This window comes from Lithobates pipiens, unplaced genomic scaffold, assembly GCF_037356315.1.
Source record: "Lithobates pipiens isolate NorthernLeopardFrog02 unplaced genomic scaffold, aLitPip1_a1.2 Scaffold_18, whole genome shotgun sequence".
NCBI lineage: Eukaryota > Metazoa > Chordata > Amphibia > Anura > Ranidae > Lithobates > Lithobates pipiens.
The window spans coordinates 172,977,994-173,004,924 of NW_027507758.1; the positions used below are offsets into that span (position 1 = coordinate 172,977,994).

At 41.1% G+C, this 26,931-nt stretch overlaps 1 protein-coding gene across 12 annotated transcripts in view; it reads left to right on the forward strand.

Annotated features, from left to right (window-relative positions):
• UTRN (utrophin) overlaps positions 1 to 26,931 on the forward strand; it is a 945,243-nt gene that overhangs the window by 748,777 nt on the left and 169,535 nt on the right. For all 12 annotated transcript variants that reach the window (XM_077486405.1, XM_077486408.1, XM_077486406.1 and 9 more), the window contains 2 exons: positions 2,418 to 2,564; positions 21,555 to 21,633. In XM_077486405.1, coding sequence (XP_077342531.1) covers positions 2,418 to 2,564; positions 21,555 to 21,633 — 226 coding nt within the window. The remainder of the gene's footprint in view (positions 1 to 2,417; positions 2,565 to 21,554; positions 21,634 to 26,931) is intronic.

A 26,931-nucleotide genomic window follows, 5' to 3' on the forward strand; every position in this document is an offset into this window, starting at 1 on the left:
GTTTTGTCGGATATTCCGACTGTGTGTGGTCTGCATCGGACTGTTTCCGTCGGAATATCCGTTGGACCAAATTTTACAACTTGCCGGAAAATGCTTTCCGACAAAATGGTCGGATCGGACATACTCCGATCATGTGTAGAGAATTCCAATCGGACAAAGTGCCACGCATGCTCAGATCAAATTCCTACATCAAAGCTATTGGCTACTAGCCTGAACATAGTCCCATCGTAACAAAATTACGTCATCACGTTCTGAAAGATCGGATTTTCTGACAACTTTGTCCGACTGTGTGTATGCAACAGTTTCGGACAAGATCCGTCGGACAAAATCCGACGGATTTGGTTGTCAGAATCTCCGACCGTGTGTACAAGGGCTTAGAGCTACAGACTGCAAAAGAGAAAAATCAGGGATCCTGCCCTATAAGACAGGGATGTGCTGAGTGACAGAGCTGTATAAATCTCAGGACTCAACGGACATGAATAGAAATCATTTGACAAGTAAAACAGCCTCCATATATACATTTCATCTGTGTATTTAGTCATCTGCCCGAAGTTCAGTTTTATAGGTTCAATCGTTACCAAATGTATATATTAGTTAATTGCAGATGCCATTTGCCAAGCTGGAAATTTGGGATGCATGCGGGGAGCTAAGTCTACCTGCAGAGTAGTTTAGTTTGTCATGGAGGCTTTGCTGTACTTCATCACTCCATCCAACTCCTATTTTGTAGTGACCTGGCAACCCATTCTTGTGATAAAGATTTATATCCAAACTCACCCACTGCAGGCTTTCCTCCCACCGTTCACAAATACAATGTCTAATGTAAAATAGACCCGTAAATTTGGTTGATGAAAGAATGTTAGCATAGCAGTGTTTTTTTTGAATATCATTAATACCTTACTGTTTTTTATCTCTTAATAATCTACTTATATAGATAACATACTGGGAGTATGGGGAACATACAGTACAGGAAAGAGCTAAAGCTTTGTACCTACATCTCTTAATAATAACTTTAACCAGAGAACATTTTGAAAAACATGACTTTAGTGGTACCCCATTTGGTCACCTGCAAGAGACATACTTAACTATTGTCAAAAATAATATTATAAAATGCTATCACAAAGTGAATTGATTTGAAACCTTGTGAGCTCAAATCTGGCTAACCTATTCTGCTGTTGTATATGTTTCCCTCTTGTTCTTTATGTTTACTTTCAAAAACTCAAATAAAAGACTTGGAAAGAAATCTTGTAAGCTGTGAAGGTGAAGTTCCTCTTGCGTAACACCTTCTTGTTGTGGGTTACAGGGGGACAGCTTGCACTACACTGATCACCATGTAATTTGAATCTGGATATGTATGTGACTAGTTTGAAACACTGGAGTACCCCCTAGTGGTCCATACTATGTAATACTACAAACAGTTCCCAAAACTATTTTGGATTAAGGGCACCAACACATTACAACTTTGTAAAGAGTTATCATAAAGCCCATCTAATTTCCCTCTTACGCAATGGTTGGGGGCGAGTGCCTCCAACCTTGTCCCCTGCTTCCCCCCAAGCCTCCTTGTCTGAGACACCATACAACAGAATACATAATATATAAATAGCTCCATATCACCTGATGAAATTGATGTTTATCCAAGAAACACATACAGAGTCCTGGCCATTGTCTTACTTCAAGCATGACATTTTTGGATTTCTGAACTATTATACAGTTGTCCGTTATTATTAGATCATAAAGAAGAGAGGTATTAATGGATCAAAACTAGGTGCTTAGTATTTGGTTGTTATATGTGTAGATGCTTGTGTCAATATCTTTTAAAAAGGGTTTTAATGATTTTGAAATTAAAAAGCAGAAAGGTATGAAATTACCATGCGATGTAGCACATTTTCAAAATGTTTTCTGCTTGAATTTAAATTACTTAGATTATTTGGGGTCTTTGGGGCAAGTGGCAATGTCAATATTGACAGAAGGTGTGTATTAAAAGCTCCCTAAAATTCCTTCTTTGACTCACCAGAATCACGATCCCCATTGGATGATATTTTGTCTATTTCTGCTCTAGGGGGTAATTGTAAAACTCAAGATTTTCCTTTATTTCTGTCCAATTGAAAACAGTCACTAAGACAAATAGAGTAATTCTTCTCAGCAAGGACACTTGCAGTATTACCAGGCCCACAGAGATTCTAACCCTCCCACGCACTATCCAAAATCAGAAAAGAGGGTTGGGTTGGAGTTCTACTTTATTTCATTTTTGCTGTTCTGTATTTACCTGCAGTAAAAAAAAAAACACACACATATATATATATATATTTATATATGTATATATATTAAACTTCTAGGTCTTTATTCAAGTATCAACTTCTCAAAGATTTATACTGCTGACTAAAGTTAGAAATATTTGTCTTTTATCTTTCCTTTGACAGACATTCAGAGAGGAAATTACACCTATCAGCTCAAAAGTGAACACAGTGAATGATGTGGCTAGTAGGCTCTCTGCTCTTGATATTCAGCCATCTGCAAAAACGGCTCGCCAGTTGGATGACTTGAACATCAGATGGAAGCTTCTACAGGTATACTATAATCTACACTCTTCTTTAAAGAAGTTAAAGCATTGATTTTGATACTCAGTAGCTGATTTTGTAGCTTATTGACTCTAAAAAGAAGAACACTATTATTTCTGAGAATAGACAGTAGGAGATCATCTCGTCGAAATGCAGTCACTTCAATCATTGTGCAGAAGGCCATGAAGTTGTATTGTTCATCCAGCCTGATATACATTTTTCAGTAATAACCATTGTAAAAAAAAAGTATGTGAACCCCTTGGAATGAAAGTGATTCTGCAACCAGAACATTTTTTTTTCCTTATTGCATTATCTACATTAATGTAAAAAAAAAAAAAAAAAAAACGAATTGTTCCCAACACATATATATGCCTTTACAACCTTTTTAACACTTCAATACAGGGCATTTTCACCCCCTTCCTGCCCAGACCAATTTTCAGCTTTCAGCGTTGTAGCATTTTGAATGACAATTGTGTGGTCATTCAACACTATACCCATATTTTTTCCCTTACAAATAGAGCTTTCTTTTGGTGGTATTTGATCACCTTTGCGGTCTTTATTTTTTGCAGTATAAACAAAAAAAGAGCGCTGATTTCGAAAAAAACATTTTTTACTTTTTGCTATAATAAATATCCCAATTTAAAATGTCTTCCTCAGTTTAGGCTGATAAGTATTCTTCTACATATTTTTGGTATAAAAAAAAATCGCAATAAGCATATATTGATTGGTTTGCACAAAAGTTATAGCGCCTACAAAATAGGGGATAGATTTATGGCATTTTTATTTATTTATTTTTTACTAGTAATGGCAGCGATCTGCGATTTATGTCAGGACTGTGATATTGCGGTGGACAAATTGGACATTTTTAAAGCTAATTTGGGGTCATTGACAATTATACAGCGTTCAGTGCTATAAATATGCACTGATTACTGTTTAAATGTCACTGGCAGGGAAGTGGTTAACACAAGGGGGCAATCAAGGGGTTAAATGTGTTACCTAGGGAGTGATCCTAACTGTGGGGGGAGGTGACTGACTGGGGAGGTGTCCGATCTGTCTCCTCTCCCTGACAGGACGTGGATCTGTGTGTTTACACACACAGATCCACGTCCCTGCTCTGTGAGAAGCAATCGAGGCCGCATTGGCTCCCGAGTGATGCGGCGGGAGCTGAGGACGTTAGATGATGGCCGCCCAGGATGAGAGAGCCACCTTGTGGCCGTCATATTACTATACACGGGATGGGAAGTGGTTAACTGGTTTTCTGCACTAATTTGCCCTAAAATGTGACCTGATTATCATCTATGTCACAACAATATACAAACACAATGTCCTTAAGCTGATAACATACAAACAATTCGAATTTCTCGTATCTTTATTGAACACACCCATTCACAGTGCTGGAGGAAAGGTAAGTGAACTCTTGAAGTTAATAGGTGGTCGAACCTTTTTTGTAGCAGCAATGACGTTAACCACTTCCATACCGCAGGTGGTCGTATGATGTCCTCGGTTTTCAGTGGTGACATCCGAACGATGCCTGAGGACATCATCCAGATATCATTTTTTTTTAGCCAGCGATTCCCTACACCATAAGAACAATAATGTGTCCATAAAGCACTATTCTTATTACAAGGGAAGTTTACACTCCTTGTAATAGGAATAAAAGTGAGCAATGTTTTTTTTTTAAAGGGAAAGTGTAAAATGTATTTTTTATAAAATAGACAATATAAAAAATATTCAAGTGCCCCAATTCCTGCAAGCTCTCATGCAGAAACGAACGCATACGTAGATCGCGCTTGTATATGTAAACTATGTTCACATCACACATGTGAGGTATCACCGTGAACACTAGAGCAGGAGCAATAATTCTAACAAAGACCTCCTCTGTGACTGAACATGTAACCTGTAAAAAATGTTAAAGCATCTTGGCACCATACCACGAGTGTGCGCAGTTTTGTAACATCATCTGTCACATTATACAAAAAAATTGGGCTAACTTTACTAATTTGTTTTTTTTTATTCATGAAAATATTATTTTCCCCAAAAAATTGCATTAAAAAAATGACTGTGCAAATACCGTGTGAAGTTTCAATGAACGCAATTGTATTCCCTAGGGTGTCTGTTGAAAAAATATATATATAATCTTTGGGGGTTCTGAGAAATTTTCTTAAAAAATCATGATTTTTACATGTAGGAGGGGAGTGCTGGGATTTGCACGGTATGGAAGTGGTTAAGCAAGCATTTTTAGTAGCTCTAAATCAGACCTGCACAATATTCATAAATAATTTTTGACCATTCCTTTTTACAAAACTGCCCAGCTCAGACACATTTATAGGATGTCTGGTGTGAACGGCTCTTTTGAAGTCATTCTACAGCATCTCTTTGGGGTTAAAGTGTTTGTAACCCCCAACAAAAATATATGTATATCATGTTCCTTTAAAGCATGTTAAATAGCACAGTGTTTGTGCCATGTCATTTGTCCCTTTGTATGATGTGAAATATCATCCTGCCTGTTTCTGTGTCCTCCTGTCTCTGCTGACCACAATAATCATGGCTCCTGATCCATGATACTGTGGTCATATTATGTGCCTCTGTCATCACGCTGTCTACTCTATCCTCTCTGCCTCTCCCCCTCCCCTCCTGCCTGTCAGTTCCAATGCCTGTGTATGATAGTGATCTCCTCCAGCCCCTCTCCCCTACTGCTCTTCCCTTTCACTTGAAATATCTTTGAAAATAACTTGCACCCCCTCTGTTTTATCAAGATCTTTACTAGTAGGTGTCTGTTCTTTTAAAACTCTAATTTTAAATTCCTTATCTCACAGCGGTCACATGACATTCCTCTGCGGGCCGGCTGATGTCAGAGGGTTATCTCAGCCCCTCCCTTTGCATTCTGAAAGACACTGATAACAAGTTATTGCTGTGAGATAAGATAAGAATGTCTGTGGTGGATTTACTCTGATGCTTAGAGTCATTGCAGACAGCCATCCATACATTATCCCGTAGTATATTTTGGTAAATTTGGAAATTTATTTTCCTCTCAATGATGGCAAGTGGTCCGAGCCAGCAAAGCAAGCCCAAATCATGAGGATCCCTCCACCATAATTCACCATTGGGACGATGTTTTGATGTAATAAGCTGTTCCCTTTTTGTGCCATTGTGCTGACTATTCTTCCTGAACAAACTATCTTTTGTTTCATCAGTCCACAAAGCATTTTCCCAGTAACGTTGAGGTCTGCCAAAATGTTCTTTGGCAAACTTCAGGCATACAGCATGTTTTTTTTTTTGGAAAGCAACGGCTTCCTCTGTTGTGTTCTGCCATGGTACACCCTACATGTTCAAAGAATAAAAGAGGAGCCCCCCCCACACAAAAACAATTAAAATAAATTAAAATTCAGCAGCAGCAGTACAGGTACTGTAGCTGCCGACTTTTGCTATAAGGACACTTACCTGTCCAGGAATCCAGCAATGTCGGCACCCGAGACGATTCTTCAGTCTGCTTTGGGTGCAGGCACCGGGATCTTCACTAAGGGAAACCAGCAGTGAAGCCTTTCATACTGCGCTGCACTTTATGAATGGTCCTGCTGTCTTCGGAGACTTGTGTGTATCCTAGAAGGCAGCGGGGGGAAAGGAACAGGGGCCAGACATATCACTGCGGCAATCTTACCCAGAAGTTGGAGTTGGTACATGTCAAAACCACATACCCACTCCCCCAAAAGTGCCAAATGTGGCAGTGGAGGGAGGGTGGGTACGAACAAGTGGATCTTCCACTTTTTGAGTGGAGCTCCCCCTTAAGTATGGTAGACTCATAAACAGGGATGTTTGCCAGTTCCATTGATATTTTCAAGCCTTTAGCTGTTGCATGTGGGTTCTTCTTTACCTCCTTAAGGATTCTGCATTGTGCCTTTGGAGTCTTCCTGGCTGGGCACCCACTTCTAGGAAGAATAGCCACAATACTAAATTGTCTTAGTTTATGGACAATTTGCCTAGCTGTCAACTGATGGATGCCCCATGCTTTGAGATTGCTTTATATACCTTTTCGGCCTTATGCAAATCAACTACTCTTGGTTGTATGTTTTCTGAGAGCTCCTTTTTGGTTCACAACAGCTAATGCTTCTTATGAACAATAATCATTTAATTCAGTGGACTCCAGGTGTGCAAACTACTGATACCATTAGCTTGCATTGAAGTCTGTGGGTCCACTTACTTTTTCTTCCAGCACTTTGAATGTTTAATGGGTGTGTTCAATAAAGACACGATAAACTAGAATTGCTTGTGTGTTATTAGCTTAAGCACACTGTGTTTGCTTATTGTTAATAGATTTAACACCAACATGTAAAAAAAAACAAAAAAAAACAGAATCACTGTTTGAAAAAGGATCTTCCCCCTTATGTCAGTATTTTGCTGAACCACCTTATGCTTTAAAGTGGATGTAAACCTAAAATATTTTTTGTAATTGAGACTTCTACCTGGTACAGTATAGGACAGTGATGGCGAACCTTGGCACTCCAGATGTTTTGGAACTACATTTCCCATGATGCTCCTGCATTTTGCAGTGTAGTTGAGCATCATGGGAAATGTAGTTCCAAAACATCTGGGGTGCCAAGGTTCGCCATCACTGGTATAGGATGTCGTGTCATCTATGCCCAGTCTTGCCACGAAGAGTTAATCCAGCTCTGAGCAATCCTCTTATCTTTTTTCAGAAGAAAAAAAAAAGACAGATAAATGCGTGCCATTTCTTCCTCGTGTTGTGAGTGACATATACTTTCCTTATCTCATGCATGAGCAGTCCTAGCTTCACATTGCCCCTTCTTTCTTCTGTCAGTGTAAAGCACATGCGCAGGAGTGACAGGGGGCCACGAGCATGCTCTGCTTCTTACCACAACACACTCTGTTTCTATTGTGTGTGTATATGGTGTGTTGGCTAAATTTATATCTCACTTAAATGATTAACGATACAAGAAATAAGTGATTAAACCTTTGTCTACATAAGAATAAAAACGAATGATAACAGTGCGAAAAGATAGACAATTACATTTATTTATATAGAAAAGAAACTTTAGAATAATTAGAACTTATCATATATCTCAAGTGATGTTACAGGTACAGTGTTGCTTAGGCTGCAAAGATAATTTAGGCCATATGGTTACAATAGACATACACTATCAATAGGGTTATCAATATTTCAAGACAAGTCCTAGGAAAGAAACAGGTTAGAGATCGAAATAGGTTAGAGATACAAGTATACGTTACACGGACATCCTGTCGCTCCGATGGTCTGGAACTGAACAGGCCATCAGCTAACTCTCGCCCTATTTTATATGCGCTAACTCTCGCCCTATTTTATATGCATTCTCGGCCAATCAGAAGATGAAACACACCCATTGGCTCTGAGTTTGCATCAACCTCTGATTGGCTAATTCTAAAGTCTAAATGCCTATTGGTTCTAGTTGGCTCACACTCTGATTGGCTAACTCTGAAGCTCACTGAAATGTCCATGCTTCAGGTCTAAACTTCCGGTGCCACTCAGTCTATTAATTAACGAACCACCTCCTTTGATCCCTCAGCCCAAACAGTTCCGACATTAGCATATTAATGACCCCTGGGGAGATGGAGCCTCGACATCTGCAAAGATGATTGGTAAAACAAAAGGGAATTCATCTAACACCTGGGAACATTCAATGGTTCTAAAAGGTAATCTATCATGATATCTTCCAGTGAAAAGCTCTGCCCACATACACACTCTATTCTGGAGATTTGCCGGGCTCATTTAGCAGAAGGGGGTGGTATTTCACAGGTAAGGATACATGCAGGAGGCATGTATACACATGTAGAGTAGTACTATGGCAATGGTTTATAATGAGGAGTGATGAGTTTTACATCCACTTTAATTACAGCCTTTAGTCTGTTGGGATATATCTCTACTAACTTTGCACATCTAGACTTTGCAATCTTTGCCCACTCTTCTCTGCAGAACTGCTCAAGTTCAGTTACATTTGATGGTGACTGTTTGTGGACTGCAGTCTTCAAGTAGTTCCACTGTTTTTTAATGTGGTTTAAGTCTGGGTTCTGACTAGCTTATGTAGGGACATTAATCTTTTTCTCCTTCAACCACCCTGTGGTAATTTTTGCTGTGTTTTGTGTCATTGTCCATTGGAAGGTAAACCTTCTTCCCATTGACAACTTTCTAGCAGAGAGCAGCAGTTTTTCTTCAAGAATTCAATGGTGTTTTGCCCCATCCATTTTTCCTTCTATTCTGACAAGTGCTCCAGTCCCTGCTGCTGAGAGACACCCCCATAACAGGATATTACCACCTCCATTTTTGATAGAAGTGAGGCATGCAGATACTTGTTTGTTTTGAGAAGGCTGCACAAGAGAAACCATTTGATTCCCCCTCTGTGCTTAAAGTGTAAGTTCACCTTTACAGGAAATGTGTAAGGGGACCTTACCCAGGACCCTCTCCCCATCCCCCCAGGTCCCGCTGTACCAGGGTCCCCTATTCCCCCGCTTTCAAGCAACGGGATGACATTTCAAAAGTCTGGGAATTTGAAATCCCTGCGGCTTAATCTCCTATCCATACCTCTAAATGTATGGATAAGAGGCATTCTAATTGGTCAGCACTGTCATATGGACGGTGCTGACCAATCAGAATGTATCTAGCATGTCCTGTCAGTGCTCTGAAGAGAGGAGAGAAAACCAGGAGGATTTCAAATGCCCAGGCTGGTGATGTGGCATCCTGGTTCCTGACAGCGGGGGCTCGTGGGACACTGGTACAGTGGGTCAAAGGGGATGGGGAGGGGGTCCGATGTAAGGTCACCTTACAGATTTTCTGTAAAGGTGAGCTTACACCTTAACAGTATGGATGGAGGTTGAAGGAATTTCCTTTGCCAGTTATTGTATTTTCCATACAGGCCCAGTCAAATTTGAAATTAACTTTGCCAAAAGGGTCTGCCTTGGCTTGAATTCCTGCCGAATAGGCCAATATTAAAGAGGAAGTAAAGATAATTGAAAAATCAGATAAAAAAAGGAACCTGCAAGGCAAAGGCATAATGAGCTAGTATGAATAACTTACCCGAGAACAAAGCCCCCGAAGCGGTCCTCCGTCTTCATGCCCGCCGCTACCATTGATCCCGGAGTGACTTCCGGGTCTCGCTGCTCCGGCGCTGTGATTCGCCGGAGAAGCGATGACGTCACTCCCGCACATGCGTACGGCAGCCGACACTCGCAGCATATCGTCGCGATCTGCAGCCTGCCTGCGTGTCGCTGTCTACGGTGCATGCTGTGGCTGTATTTTTGTAAATATCTCCTAAACCGTATAGGTTTAGGAGATATTTCTTGGACCTACAGGCAAGCCTATAGGCTTACCTGTAGGTCAAAGTGGTTTGTAAGGGTTTACAGCCACTTTAAAGCTGTGTACGGCCATCATACATGCGGTACCATGTGCACTTATCTCTTGTATCCCGAGCCAATGGTTTAATTGTATTCTTTATTCAAACATTAAAATCCATAAACCCATTTTAGTATCAAACTAATTGAAGCCACATTTAACATAGAGACCACTGAATAACATTTCTTTGAGATGTGGGATGGTTTCATCAACAAAACAAATTCTAAAATGCTGCTGCATCAATGATTTAAAGTGGATGTAAACCCTCACAAATACCCAGTAAAGTGAACAGCCTCAGATGATACAGAGAGATGAAACAAATCTCCCTACATAAGTTTTAAATGTATATCTGTTGTCTTCATCTTTTTTTATACTGTTTATAAAGTGCACATTGTGTTAGGAGATTTTCTCTTCCTGGTTAGTGCTGCAGTGAAGCCTGGGCATACATCCAAGACAGCTGATTGGAGGAATGGCACACACCACCTCTCCTCATAGGTAGAGACTTTCTGCTCTGATCGTTGAATCGTTCAGTTCTGTGCTAATTTATTTATAGCATCCTCCCCAACACATATGTAACGGAGAACTTGTCAGGAGTTATCAAGCTGATAACAGAAGAATGGAGCAGGAGACAGCTACGGAACATTGTGCTGTGAAGGGAGATAACAAAACACTGCAGATATATGTGCCCAACTCAAATTTCATGAATCGGGTTTACATCCACTTTAATTTCTACTTGGCAATTTAAGAGGCTCTGCAACTTCTGTTACCTTGCCACAAAATTATTGTTCTTTAGAAGGGTGTAAGAGAGGGGCCAACATGCTACTGCTCCCAAAGTGCCCTGATTGTGCACACAAAATAATCAGTAATTAATGTAAGATATACTGTCATTTTATTTCTTTAATTTTAAATTTTTATTTTGTTGGATGGCATGTAAAAGAATCTGCAAATCCAGATGGTAGATAACATTAAAGTGGTTTTAAATGCAGAAAGTTTTAAAAAAAAACAACCCCCCATCCTTCACTGAGCCCGATATTGATCTAGCAATGTGTCTGAGAGCAGTGGCGCTCTCTACTTTCTCTCTCCTCACTGGTACAGAGAGGCAGCAGCTGGAGCCAGTGTCAATCACAGCTTTGAGGAGAGAGTGTGAGGCACTCGGAAGGGGAGGAGTGTTGGCAGGAGACCCAGACGAGGAGAATCAGGGCTGCTGTGTGCAAAACCATTACACATAGGTAAGTATGAATGTTTATTATTTAAAAGTAAAAAAATTACCTTTGGGATCACTTTAAGCCTTGGTGACAAGGGTCAAGAGTTTCTGTCAAGTAGTGTTTATGTACTTCTTTGTCGTAGCACACAAAGTGGGTAAAAATTCTAAATTGGAATAAGATTGGCATTAACATTGGCTTATTTATAAATAATGGGTATTAACACAAGCTTTTTTATGTTGAATGTGACATTCACTGAACATTCTTGGGTAATCATTCATTATAATGTAAAACATGTCCCAGAAAGATTCACCTGCCCTGTCCAGTTCTGGGCACCAGTCCTCAGGAAGGATGTACTGGAAATGGAGCGAGTACAGAGAAGGGCAACAAAGCTAATAAAGGGTCTGGAGGATATTAGTTATGAAGAAAGGTTGTGAGAACTGAACTTATTCCCTCTGGAGAAGAGAGAGCCAAATGTTAATAATGCTATCAAAGTAAAAACTACCAAGAGTAACATTGAAGGAAAACCAAGCACATCTTCAGACATAAATATAAATAACTCAATTAAAATATAGTCAAAAGCATTGGCTTCAATTACTGGAGCATGAAAAGGGATAGCATTGTTACAGAGCAGGCAGTGTTAATGACATTTTGCTTTTGCTTTTTAAAATATCCGAAGGCTGGTTGGTTATCATTAAACTAAAAGCAAGCTCTAATAAAACATTTCTCAAATTTGCTCCCCTGTTGTCTGTTAAATGTAAAATTGAAGGTGTTTTACTATGTCTGTTTGAAAAGTACAAAAAAAATAGTCAGAAATCCTGTGAACTTCCTGTGTATTCTGCCTCTGGACTGTTATCAGTTAGCATTATTCCCTGCTGTCCCCCATGGGCTACGAAACATCTCCACCTGGGACAGGAAGTGTGTTAAAGGAGTTTTAAAGGCAGAAGGTGCTGCACACCTTCTGTGTGTAGAAGCCTCCCAACCACACTCTAATTACTTACCTGAGCCCCATCTCTCTCCAGCGATGTCCATGAATGTCTTAGCCATCCAGACACAGCAATGGTGTCACTGGATCCCGCAGCGGTCAATCAAAGTCAGTCAGCAAATCAGGGGAGAGAGGGGCGGGGCGGGGTCGGGTCAGGGCTCCATGTCTGAATGGAAACACGGAGCTGTGACTTGGCTCCAGTGCCCCTATAGGAAGCTGCTGACTGTGGGGGCACTAGATAGGAGGGAGGGGCCAGGAACAGCAAAGAGGGACCCAAAAAGAGGAGTATCCATGCTGTTCTGTGCAAAACCAACTGCACAGAGGAGGTAAGTATGACATGTTTGTTATTTAAAAAACAAAACAAATGAGACTTTACAGTCACTTAAAAGGCAGGATTACCAGAAAAAAATTCAGCCACCACATCTAAGGTCATATAAGCTGCAATACTATCCATTTTGGGGTTTAGTTATGCTTTAAGGCTTCTTTACTCTTTGTACCCCTTCTCTCCTCCTTCAGGAATTGATGAAAAAACCTCTGTGACACCTTTTACACTGTACAGATTATGGAATCGATCACTTATGCCGCGTACACACGAGCGGACTGTATGGCATACTTAGTCCGTCATACAATCCGACGGACAGTCCGTCATACTTTTCGCTGAACGGACTTGACCACACACGGATACCCAAACAGTCCGACGAAAGCTTGCACGATGACGTGTACAGCACGTACGACGGGACTAGAAATAGGAAGTCCAATACACAGCAAAGCACCCTTCCGCCGTGTAAATCCTTTCTGGGCATGTGCCGTTCTTAGGCAGCGTACACACGCGGGGACTGTTCGCTCAACTTTGTTCGTCAAACAGTTTCAGCGGACAGTCCGCTCAAAATTAGCATGGATGGACTTGGCCACACACGACGAACGAACAGTCCGCTGAAACCGTGCGCGATGACGTGAACGGCACGTACGACGGGACTAGAAAACGACGTCCTATACACTGCAATGCAACCTTCGGCATATAAATTCTTTCTGAGCATGCGCGGAACTTAGTTTGACGAACAAGCCTACACACGCGGGGACTGTCCGCTCAAACCAAGTTTCAGCGGACAGTTTTTCAGGATTTCCGAAAAACTTTGTTCGTCAAACTGTCCGCTGAAACTGTCCGCTGAAGCCCACACACGAGCGGACTGTCCGCTGAAACACTGTTCAGTGGACAAAGTTGAGCGAACAGTCCCCGCGTGTGTACGCGGCCTTAGTCCGTCGAACTAGCATACTGACGAGCGGATTGTCCGCTGAAACCAAAGTACGACGGACGGAATTTCGAAAAATCCGAAATTCTTAGTACGCCGGACTGCATGCTGAAAAAGTCCGCTGAAGCCAACACACGAGCGGACTGTCCGCTGAAATGTGTTTCGACGGACTAAGTACGCCATACAGTCCGCCCGTGTGTACGCGGCATTATAGGCCATGAAAGTGAAGCCCAGTAAGGAGGCTTCTGAAGCTAATTAGACATTTAGGGGTCATTCAAACTACCATACCATGTTGGAACCTGGTTTTCTGCACCACATTCCAATCACACTGCCCTTGTGATCTTCAACGGGTGTCAGTGCAATGTTAAGGACAATTCAACACACAAATCGCAAATGCAGTATGTTGGCCAGCAACAAATCACATGATACCATGTGATTTGATTGCAGTGCGTTTCCAAAAGTAAAGCATACGCTACTTTAGGTGTAGTGCGATTTCAGCGCAGTGAAAATTAATAGGGCTGAAATCACACTGAACAGAACTTCATGTGAATGGCACAGGAACCTCACAGTGTTCTTGTACAATTCACGTGCAGTTCCTGGTGTGAACGGGCCCTAAGGGTATTATACCATGACATTCAACACTTGCTTACTGTGGTGGGAGTGGGGTTTAGTATTTACACCAAGGCCTTGAAATGTTATTCCCCCAAAAGGATCAGTTGATGCTAAAAAAGACCGTTGAACTACTGAGGAGATGATAGTTAATTGATAATGAAGGTTAAAATCTTTCACAGGATTTTGTGTGCCTAATTATCCCAGCAGATAAGCATGGTGACATCATCTGCACCTCCTATAGGTTGTAACCTAGGAGAATTTTTATTTTTTAAAGTTTTGGAGTTTTCTTGCCGATAATTTTGTTTGGGGTGGGGGCTGTCAGGAAAGCTGACTTTACATATCATATGGAATCTGAACTTTACCTAAAAAAATGCAAGAAGAGGATAATGTAATAGTATTACATATAGGCTTTCGGCAATTGATCTTTCCATTACTAACTTACCATGTCTTCTTCTGCGCTATTTCTCTGTCTGGAGGGAGCCATCTTGGTAAAAGTAGGGCTTTGCTACCTCATGTCAGAGCTGCTTCCCTTCAAAAAGCAGCAAGAAAGGTGCAGAAATCACAAGTCCATTGAATGTTCAGGAAGATGTTTGCACTGCAGGTCCCCGGGTACAGCTTCCTCTCCAGAAAGGAGAACAGTGAGCAGCGCAGTGTGTCATCATGGGAATGTCGTGGGTGTGTGGAGTGGTTTCCAGCCGCTCAGTTATACCTGTGGGACACTCTATGCTGCCAGAGTGACTTCTTGACTCCTCTAGGCTCCAGGAACTGTCTCTCTCTCTCCAACTTGGCTGCTGGAAACCACTCCACACACCCACAACATTCCCATGATGATAGCCCGGGTGACACTATATACACTATATACAGACACTATATACAGATGAGCCCATATTTATCTTTTATTCTGTGAGTGTTTTAGTTTGACTCGTCCTTCTCTCTTTCTTGCTTTCTTTGATTTACACAGAACCGTCACAACCCTGAAGACAGCTGATCCTTTATTCAGTATACCCCATATCACAGCTCAGTGATTTTTAACCGGTTCCCGACCAGCGCACGCCGATGTACGTCGGCAGAATGGCACGGGCAGGCAAATGGGCGTACCTGTACGTGCCTATAAATTTGCCGCCGGCGGCACGCTCGCGTGCTGGTCGGGACCCCCGTGAGTCCGGTCACGGGTTCCGCAGACTCGATCGCCGTGGACACACCCGCGATTATCTCACGGGCGGCTGAACGAGGAAATGCTATTGTAAACAGTATCTCCCCGTTCTGCCTAGCAACTAGTGACTCTGATCTCTGCTCTATGTGATTGGAGCAGCGAACAGTGTTCACTAAATTAAAGCCCAGCCCCCAACAGTTAGTAACACACCCCTAGGAACACGTAACCCCTACACTGCCACCCACTGGTTAACTCCTTCACTGCCAGTGTCATTTACACAGGAATCACTGCATTTATATAGCAGTGATTGCTGTATAAATGACAATGGTCCCAAAAATGTGTCAAAAATGTCCGATGTGTCCGCCATAATGTCGCAGTCACAATAAAAATTGCTGATCGCCGCCATTACTAGTAAAAAAAAAAATATTAATGAAAATGCCATAAAACTATCCCCTATTTTGTAAACGCTATAACTTTTGCGCAAACCAATCAATAATCGATTATTGCGATTTTTTTTACCAAAAATATGTAGAAGAATACGTATCGGCCTAAACTGAGGTGAAAAAATGTTTTTTTTATATATTTTTGGGGATATTTATTATAACAAAAAGTAAAAAATAATGTGTTTTTTTTTTTCAAAATTGTCGCTCTATTTTTGTTTATAGCGCAAAAAATAAAAACCGCAGGGGTGATCAAATACCACCAAAAGAAACCTCTATTTGTGGGGAATAAAGGATTATAGGCCATGAAAGTGAAGCCCGGTAAGGAGGCTTCTGAAGCTAATTAGACATTGTTTGGGAGCCACGTCACGTGACCTCACAATTGTCAGTTAAAGCGATGCAGTGCCGAATCGCAAAAAGTGGTCTGGTCTTTGACCAGCAAAGTGGTCCGGGGCTGAAGTGGTTAAAGACTGCCTCTCATCCTATACTATTGTGTCTTTTAAAGAGACTTTTTTTTTTTTTTTTCAAGTTGACTGGACTGTCTAAATACAGTTTTAATGCACCAGTTTTTTCCCCCTAGAGGTTTTCTGTCAGAGGAAATCAACATTTTTTGTGTTACGTCTGTTTTAAAATATCACGTCTGTCAAAGAAATATATTTTTCCTTACCTGAACTGGGGGATTGGTGGTGTTCCCCAAATTCCACGTATTTTACGTATGGTATAGTAGTCATTACCTGTACAGCTTTTGTTTTATTCAGAAAACCACATTAACGATCAGTCTTGTATTATATTGTTGAGCTTTATTTTTCAGTACATATCCATTATTGCTAATCCTGACCTCTTATGAACTAAATTGTTCCTGTTATCCTTTCTCCCACGCAAGAAGTAAATTATTCTACTGGGGCATGATTTTACTTTTCTTTGATACTCTCCATTTGTAATTTTTATGTATTTATCTGTTGCTCTCTGGCACCTTGGTGATACATATATTGAATGAAATTTGTAAGCAATGTTGTAACTCCATAAATCATGTTACAGTTATTGAGAACTGTGAAAGTTGGCAGAAATAAAATCCACTTTATTGCCACTCATGCAAAATGTAGATTAAAACAAATCCAGTTTTTGCAGAATGGACAGTGCTGACTGGGCAGAGGACAAAAATCTTCAGGTTTGCATGTGAAGTCATCCTTTTTAAACCAATTAAAGGAAACCCACAGCAATAAACAGAACTCATTAGAGAGGAACTGCAGTCTGCCCACATAATTTGCAATAAAACCACTTTGCGTATTATTTTATATATACTGTGATTCTGTACTTGCCGAATATACTGCAGAAATCTCCCTCTACTAAGTCTGGCTGCAACCATTTTAACTGTGGACAGCTGAAGCTGCTGCCTATTCACTTCCTGGCTTTACACAGAGGCACACCTCCAGCTTTGCAGCTCTCATTGGCCCTCTTATGACTTATCCCCCCTCCATTCCTGGCAAACTCTCATGAGAGTGAGAGAGAGCTGTGCATAATGTCATAAGCCTAGGCTAATAACCAGACAAGAAACAGAAAGTGGGCTGTATAAGGTAATTACTGTCAGAAAAAAAATATTTTACTATCCAAAGTTAAAACAACAAGGGCAGAGGATTTAATAGATGGAAAGTTGAAAAAAAATGACTGAAGTTCTGCTTTAACCACTTGCCGCCCGCCCTATTACAAATTGACGGTGGCAAAGTGGTTTTATAATCCTGATCGGATGTCATATGACGTGATCAGGATTATGAGCCACTGCGCGCCCCCGGGGGCGCGCATCGCGGCGATCGTTGTTGCGGGGTGTCAGTCTGACACCCGGCAACTACGATCTCGGTAAAGAGTCTCCGACGGAGACTCTTTACCACGTGATTAGCCATGTCCAATCACGGCTGATCACAGTGTAAATAGGAAGAGCCGGTGATCGGCTTTTCCTCACTCGCGTCTGTCAGACGCGAGTAGAGGAGAGACGATCGGCTGCTCCTCTGACAGGGGGGGGGGGTCTGTGCTGATCGATCATCAGCACAGCCCCCCCGAGGATGCCCACACTGGACCACCAGGGACGCCACCGGACCACCAGGGATGCTAAGCAAAAGGTAATCCTCCCTAGACCACCAGGGATGCCAGTCAGCACAATGGATGCCAATCAGTGCCCCTAATGGATGCCAATCAGTGCCCACAATGGGCATCACTGATTGGCATGCATTATTGTTTGGCACTGATTGGCATCAATTAGTACAGTATAACACCAATGCTGCCTATCAGTGCCCACCTGTGCCGCCTATCAGTGCCCACCTGTGCTGCCTATCAGTGCCCACCTGTGCCGCCTATCAGTGCCCACCTGTGCCGCCTATCAGTGCCCACCCATGCCCATCTGTGCTGCCTATCCATGCCCATCTGTGCCGCCTATCCATGGCCATCTGTGCCGCCCATCCATGCCCATCTGTGCCAGCTATCAGTGCCAATTTGTGCCACCTATTAGTGTCCATCCGTGTCGCCCATCCGTGCCGCCCATCCGTGCCGCCTATCAGTGTCCATCAATGCCACCTCATCAGTGCCACTTCACTGGTGCCACATCATTGGTGCCCATCAGTGCCGCCTTATCAGTGCCCATCAGTGTAGCCCCATCAGTGAAGGAGAAAACTTACTTATTTACAAAGTTTTGAAACTGAAACAAAAAAAACTTATTTTTTTTCAAAAATTTCGGTATTTTTTTATTTGTAGCGCAAAAAATAAAAACCGTAGAGGTGATCAAATACTACCAAAAGAAAGCTCTATTTGTGGGAAAAAAATGATAAAAATTTCATTTGGGTACAGTGTAGCATGACCGCGCTATTGTCATTCAAAGTGCGACAGCGCTGAAAGCTCAAAATTGGTCTGGGCAGGAAGGTGTTTAAGTGCCCGGTATTGAAGTGGTTAATAAGTATATGAAGCAAAAAAAGGAAAACATTATAATTTATATAACATTTATTTTCATTTTGGATAGAGTGGTAAGGGGTTAGAATACCTTTCAGGTTTTTATTTGCACACTAGAGCACCCAAGGCTTTGGGGTTCTGGGGAAGCTCTTTAAGGAATGCAATGTAATACATGCAGATGCCTTTAGGAGTCTGCTATATACAACTTTCTTTGGTTTACTATATAAGTAAAAACATCCAAGAAGACAGCTCAACCGTACTATAGCCTCCTGATAGCTGTATGCACAATTAGCATCAGCTATACAATCCCAGAAAAAATAAAAGGAAAAACAGCACTTGAATTCGATCCCAGTGAAAAGCTATACTTTACTTAACCACAGTGAAAGGTTTACAAAGGCGCATATTTCAGAAAGACATATCCTTGATCGTACAATACATTACAGTTGACTATGCTATGTTTCTATCTGAGATTTGCCCCTCTCTGTTCTTCATTGTAAAAAAATAAGAGCAGGTCAGCCCAAAACAAGTATTTTTTTTTAAGACTTTGAGCGCGATCAAAGTATAGCTTTTTTATCTTGAACATTCTAAAGTGCTTGCCAATCTATTCATTATAGTGAACATGTTTTCACTTTGTTAGCACAGATGTCTTACCTGGAAGAAAGTCTGATGTCTAAAAACAGATAATTTGGCACTGATGGTTAATTATCTAACATTTCTGTTAAATCCTGTGAAAAATGTAAAAAGATCATACTTTTCTATTAGCTTTCTTTTTTACGTTATCTGATAAGAAATGTTCAAATATCATTTGTTGCGATTGGGTGAAGACTAATGGTCCAAGTGTGCAACCAATGACATTGCTTTTCATTATAATTATTTTGTTTTTAGTTTTAATTGTATAAAATGTAAAAAAACCTCACCCCTGATCACAACACACTCCCTCTCCAACCACCTCACCCCCTTGGCTACAGCACATTCCTCTCTAGCTAACTCTAAGCCCTTGTACACACGGTCGGAAATTCCGACGGAAAATGTCCGATCGGACTGTGTTGTCTGATAGTCCGACCATGCGTGAGCTCCATCGGACTTTTTCCGTCGGAATGTCCGACCAACAAAGTTTGAGAGCTGGATATAAAATTTTCCGACAACTTGATCCGATCGGACTTTGTTCCATCGTTTGTAGAGAATTCCGATCGGACAAAGTGCCATGCATGCTCAGATCAAATTACGAGACCAACATTATTGGCTACTAGCCTGAACGTAGTCCCATCGTAATGAACAAATGTCATCATGTTTGGAACGATTGGATTTTCCGACAACTTTGTCCAACCGTGTATGTGCAACACCAGTTTCGGCCAAAATCTGTCGGAAAAAATCCGACAGATTTTGTTGTCGGAATGTCCAATCATGCAACCTCAATTGGATCACAGAGCATCCCTCCCTGACCTCCTCCCTGTCGTCACACATCTCTCACTGGCCACCTAATCCCTAACTCGCAGAGCAGCCCTTTCTAACCACCTCATACGCCTCAAATTGAGCCTCCTCCCCAGCCTGTAGTCAACGTGAACCCTAAATTTGTCAATTAACCTCCTTTTGTTAACAGTACATTCCTACCTGTTCACAATCTCTGCTCCTTCTCTTACATTCTTTTGCTGAAATTAACTTTCTGCTCCTTAACTGCCTCACGCCAATGTATATCGGCAGAATGGCATGGCTGGGCACAAGCACGTACAGGTACGTTGCCCTTTAAGTGCCCAGCCCTGGGTCGCGAGCGCGCCGCCGGTGGCGCACACACGATCCAGTCCTGAGCTCCGTGACCATGGCCGCGGTGTCCCGGGATCGAGTCACAGAGCTGAAGAAGGAGGAGAGGTAAGTGTAAACAAACCTATCCTCGTACTTCCTACTGAGGCTGTCACTGATCGTCTGTTCCCTGTTATAGGGAAAGAAGATCAGTGACGTCAGACACCAAGCCACGCCCCCTACAGTTAAAAAAACACACACACTTAACCCCTACACTGCCCCATAGTAGTTAACCCCTTCACTGCCAGTGACAATTTTATAGTAATCAGTGCATTTTTAATTGCACTGATTGCTGTATTAATGCCTGTGGTCCCAAATATGTATCAAAATTGTCCGACGTGTCCGCCATAATGTCGCAGTCACAATAAAAATCACTGATCGCCGCCATTACTAGTAAAAAAAATATTAATAAAAATGCCATAAAACTATCCCCTATTTTGTAGACACTATAACTTATGCGCAAACCAATCAATAAACGCTTATTGTGATTTTTTTACCAAAAATATGTAGAAGAGTACGTATAGGCCTAAACTGAGGAAATATATTTTTGAGGGGATATATTTTTGGGGGATATTTATTATAGCAAAATGTAAAAAAATAATGTGTTTTTTTCCAAATTGTCGCTCTTTTTTTTGTTTATAGCGCAAAAAATAAAAACTGCAGGTGTGATCAAATACCACCAAAAGAAAGCTTTATTTGTGGGGAAAAAAAGGACGCCAATTTTGTTTCGGAACCATATCGCACGACCACACAATTGTCAGTTAAAGCGACGCAGTGCCGAATCCCAAAAGGGGCTTGGTCCTTTAGCTGGTAAATGGTTCGGGGCTTAAGTAGTTAAAGTGTGTGTCCTGGTGACTGTTTTTAGAAAGGAAGAACGTGTAGAGATTTCCTCTAATTTCCTGTTGCATCTCTGGAAAATGAAGTAAAGGGAAATCACATTAGTAGGCATACAGCAAAAAATAAATAAATAATAATCTGGCTAGGCTTTTAACCCTTCCCAAAATCATCCATAAGTTATTTAAAAAAAAAAAAGTTTTGGCTATACATACACTTGAAAGTATCCTTTCTGCTGCCTCTATTTTCTACGCTGGTTGAACTGGATGGATTTGTGTCGTTTTTCAACCTAACTATGTAACTATGTAACCACAAACGTATCTGGTTTAGAATGGACACACTTTTGATAGTATTGAAAAATGTAATATTCATTAAATGTTATATTTTATGTTTAAATGTATATTTGTTTTGTAGGCAGCAGTTGAAGAACGACTCAAACATCTTCACGAAGCACATCAAGATTTTGGACCTTCCTCTCAACACTTTCTGTCTAGTAAGTATGAAAAGCTATAATTCAATACTTCATTTATGTTTTAAAAGCCTTGCATTGCTGATGGTTGCTTGACTCTTGGCAAACTGAAATAATTATGGATGAATAAGTTGTGCTAATCCATTATTTTAAATATATGTTCTACTTCACTTATAGATCTGTCCAGTCTACCTTGACAATCCTTGCAGGATTCATGTTTTCATTTAACCCTGTATAGGTCACCTTGTTTTGTTTGAACCCTACATGGTATAGCTGCGTGGCCTCTGCCTCTTGCGCTTTCTGAGAACTATATAGCTATAACATAGCAAGCTTATGATTCTGCTGGATACTGGTCTTTGGTCTTTCATAAGTCACTATATCAGTGCAACTTTTTTGGTCAACATTTTTTATATATATGAAAAAAAAAAAAACAGTGTTACAGCAAATTTTAGACTTGGTACATGGTACTGAAGGGAAGTGTAAGATAGGAGACCAAAGGGAGAAAAATAGCTAGAGGAGGGTGGTGGAAGAGGTGAGAATGAGAAGGGGAAGAACAAAAGTTAGAGCTCAAATAACGCATTTTTTGTGTACAATAAAAACAAGCCTTCACATTTAGTGTCATCAAAACCACATCATTATTAACTATCAATAAATGATGTATTACATGATGTTCATACTGACTCAGTCACTAAAGGACTCGATCTCTGTATTCTGCAATAAAGCTGGTTGATCCTGCTGTTCTCTGGTTCCCCCTCCCGTCCATGTTCCTGCTGTAGTATGGGATTTTGCAGAACAGTGTTGGCAGCTAATGCACATGCTCAGTTTTCAGTGTATTTATACCCTGAACATTTTCCCTCTATCACATCTGAGCAGCCCATGTTACTATAGAGTTATACATGTGGGCATATACACAGTGGTAAATGAGAGCCAACTCCTTCCCTCCCTTCTCCATGCCCACGAACCAGCTAAACAGAATTGGTGTGGCATATTAAATCTGCTTAAAAAAAAAAAAAAATGAAGATTTGATTTCAAATATATATTTGTATGACCATTTGTATGTATAGTCCTTTTATAGTTTAAGTTATGGCTTGTTATGGGTTTAACATTGCCCCAGATATTTAGCAATGATGGGCGATTCAAGGAATACTGGGAATTGTATGGAAAATCCACAGAAATCAGGGCAGTATATCCATTTTATATAAGTGTTTATTTAAAAGTTCACCTTTTGTTACATATTACACCCATATACTGGGTGTAACATGTTACAAATACACGGGCCCACGCAGCCCCTGAGTGCTTGTTTAGATATCTAGGGGGAAACAAATGTGGCCATACGGGGCTCTGCCTGCCCGGCCACATCATTCATTGTGTTCTATGAATCGAAAAATGAGATGTCCCAACAGCCTTTGCGGCTGTTGGTTTGTACTTCTCACTGAACTACCAGAGCACGCTGTTGATCGCTCTACGTGGTTCATTGAGCTTCCTGTCAGTGTGTAAATGCCTACCCATTTTGGAGGTGTTCAGAACCGTGGCATTACACCAATGATCTGCTGATCATGAGTACAATGCTTTACAGGTCCCTAACAAAAAAACAAATACAGTGGTGTGAAAAAGTGTTTGCCCCCTTCCTCATTTCCTGTTCCTTTGCATGTTTGTCACACTTAAGTGTTTCGGAACATCAAACCAATTTAAACAATAGTCAAGGACAACACAAGTAAACACAAAATGCAATTTGTAAATGAAGGTGTTTATTATTAAAGGTGAAAAAAAATCCAAACCATCATGGCCCTGTGTGAAAAAGTGATTGCCCCCTAAACCTAATAACTGGTTGGGCCACCCTTAGCAGCAACAACTGCAACCAAGCGTTTGCGATAACGTGCAATGAGGCTTTTACAGCGTCCTGGAGGAATTTTGGACCACTCATCTTTTCAGAATTGTCCTAATTCATTTACATTAGAGGGTTTTCGAGCATGAACGGCCTTTTTAAGGTCATACCACAACATCTCAATAGGATTCAGGTCAGGACTTTGGCTAGGCCACTCCAAAGTCTTCATTTTGTTTTTCTTCAGCCATTCGGTGGTGGACTTGCTGGTGTGTTTAGGATCATTGTCCTGCTGCAGAACCCAAGTTCGTTTCAGCTTGAGTACACGAACAGATGGTCGGACATTCTCCTTCAGGATCTCTTGGTAGACAGCAGAATTCATAGTTCCTTTTATCACGGCAAGTCTTCCAGGTCCTGAAGCAGCAAAACAGCCCCAGACCATCACACTACCACCACCATATTTTACTGTTGGTATAATGTTCTTTTTATGAAATGCAGTGTTCCTTCTACGCCAGATATACTTGGACACACACCTTCCAAAGAGTTCCACTTTTGTCTCATCGGTCCACAGAATGTTGTCCCAAAAGTCTTGGGGATCATCAAGATGTGTTGTGGAGAAATTGAGACGAGTTTTGATGTTCTTTTTGCTCAGCAGTGGTTTTCTCCTTGGAACTCTGCCATGCAGGCCATTTTTGCCCAGTCTTTTCCTGATGGTGGAGGCATGAACGCTGACCTTAACTGAGGCAAGTGAGGCCTGCAGTTCCTTGGACGTTGTTGTGGGGTCTTTTGTGACCTCTTGGATGAGTCGTCGCTGCGCTCTTGGGGTAATTTTGGGCGGCCGGCCACTCCTGGGAAGGTTCACCACTGTTCCATGTCTTCGCCATTTGTGGATAATGGCTCTCACTGTGGTTCGCTGGATTCCCAAAGCTTTGGAAATGGCTTTATAACCCTTTCCAGACTGATAGATCTCAATTACTTTCTTTCTCAATTGTTCCTGAATTTCTTTGGGTCTCGTCATGATGTGTAGCTTTTAAGGATCTTCTGGTGGACCTTACTGTGTCAAGCAGCTCCTATTTAAGTGATGCCTTGATTGTGAACAGGTGTGGCAATAATCAGGCCTGGGTGTGGCTATAGAAATTGAACTCAGGTGTGGACAACCACAGTTATAGTATGTTTTAACAAGGGGGGCAATCACTTTTTCACACAGGGCCATGATGGTTTGGATTTTTTTTCACCTTTAATAATAAACACCTTCATTTAAAAATTGCATTTTGTGTTTACTTGTGTTGTCCTTGACTATTGTTTAAATTGGTTTGATGTTCCGAAACACTTAAGTGTGACAAACATGCAAAGGAACAGGAAATGAGGAAGGGGGCAAACACTTTTTCACACCACTGTATATGCATTTTTTTTTGTAAATGAGAACTTATCCTTCTAAGATATTCCCAGCGATATGCAAAAACATATGGGCAAGGCAAACATTAGTGGAAGCATGAACTACATGGTATGCAAAGATGGACTTAAATTTCACATGTCAGTATAAGAAAAGAGAGAGAAAAAAGACAGATGGGTACGGGCATGAGAATAAAAGTCATAGTTATCCATCATTTAAGGCAGAAAACTGTGGACTTAAAATTGGTAGTGCTGCAGGAAGAACATTTATTTTCCAAGCCTAGTCCTGAGGTTTTACACAGAGAAAACATACAAATTGTCACATTAGAACTGCAGTTCGACAATTGTTCAAGTGTACCTAGGAGAATTTAAGAATTTACGCTGTTTTGAAGGCAGAGTGGTCACACCAAATATTGATTTGATTCAGATTTCTCTTCTGTTCGTTTACTTTCCATTTTGTTAATTAATAAAAATAAACTATTAACACTTCTATTTCTGAAATCATTCTTAAACTCCCACATGTAGGGATAGTAATATTTTAATTGAAGAATCATATGTTGGGTGCATGTTATTTGGAAGAGCTTCTGCCTTGGAGTTAATGACCTTGTAGCCTGATAATGGGCTGTAGCTATAGTTTTTGCTGCAGGTTAGCTAGGGTTGTTATTACTTTTGGCAGGGTGAGAAAAATACCTTCAGGAAAGAGAAGAAAATACAAAGGTCTCTTGCATCTTGCACACTGCAGCTTGAAAAAGCTCAGTACAGCTTTTTTTTTTTTTTACTGGGCTAAAATACAGCCAATTAATTGTAATGTGCGCGTAAACAAGTGTTGTGTATTCAGTAAAAAAAAAAAAAGAAAGTATAGAAAAATCTGCATTTTTTTGTCAGTAATTTACGCCTCAGACATGTGTATGCACGCATCTGCAGACATTTGTATGCAAATGTCCATTAACATATTGCAAATGTCAGAATAAGTTTGTGTGCATAAATACGTGACATTGCGCGGACGCATAAATATGAAATATGAGCAAATACATAAAAAAAACTGCTGAAAAAATAGATGCTCAAACTGGAGTATCGTGTGCAAGAGGCCAAAGGGCTTTTCTTTACCTGTATACTGTTTATGTTGGGAGTTGTTTCTGATGTTGGAAGCTGTGGGTTTAATGTAAATTGCAAAGTGAGTGGGGAAAGAGGACTATCTTGGCGTGTGCCATTGTAAAGGCAGAATTGTAAAGATGGTTGGTGTATGGAGACTTCAACAGAAGAGGGGTGCGTCCCTTTTTAAGACGTTGATTTGTCTAAACCAAGATATAAGTCTATCTCTAGAGGACAAGAGGTTTTTGAAATTGCTGTTAAACAGCTTAATATAATTGACAGAGCTTTTTCAAACTAGAAGTAGATTAAAGTCGTTGTAAACCCTTACAGACCACTTTTGCCTACAGGTAAGCCTAGATTAAGACTTACCTCTAGGGGCAAGAAATATCTCCTAAACCTACAAAGACAGGCACTGCAGGCGCACTGAGCGTGCCACTGCTAACGACAATCATGCCGTTAGTGGCGGCTCCCACACGCATGCGTGGGAGTGACGTCATCGCGGGGCCGGCCAATCACAGTGCCGGAGCCACGATACCCGGAAGGAAGATGGACGCTTCGTGGAAGAGTGGACAGTGGTGACATTGCTGGCTCCTGTGTCAGCTAAGTGACACATAATGAGCTACTATGTGATGCATAGTAGCCCATTATGCTTTACCTTTGCAGGAAAACAAAGAGGATGTAAAACCCATTAGGGTTTACTTCCTCTTTAAGGTTCCCAAGTATGTTATGCTGTTCCTTGCCCTTAAGCCGGGTTCAAACTGTAGCGAACACAGACAATGCACTTGAGTCACACCCCCACTGTGGTGCCGATCACATTCGATATCTGTGCAATGCGAGTTCAGCCATACAGTTGGAACTAAGGTAGCTTTTCATGAGCAAATACAAAGGGTTTAAATGAGAGATACTGTATATTTAAAATGTTTGAACTTTTCAGTATTTTTGTAAATTTTCATGATGATGAGAAAACATCAAAGTTAAATTCAGCTTAGTGAAGTGACTACAGAGTGCCTAGGCTT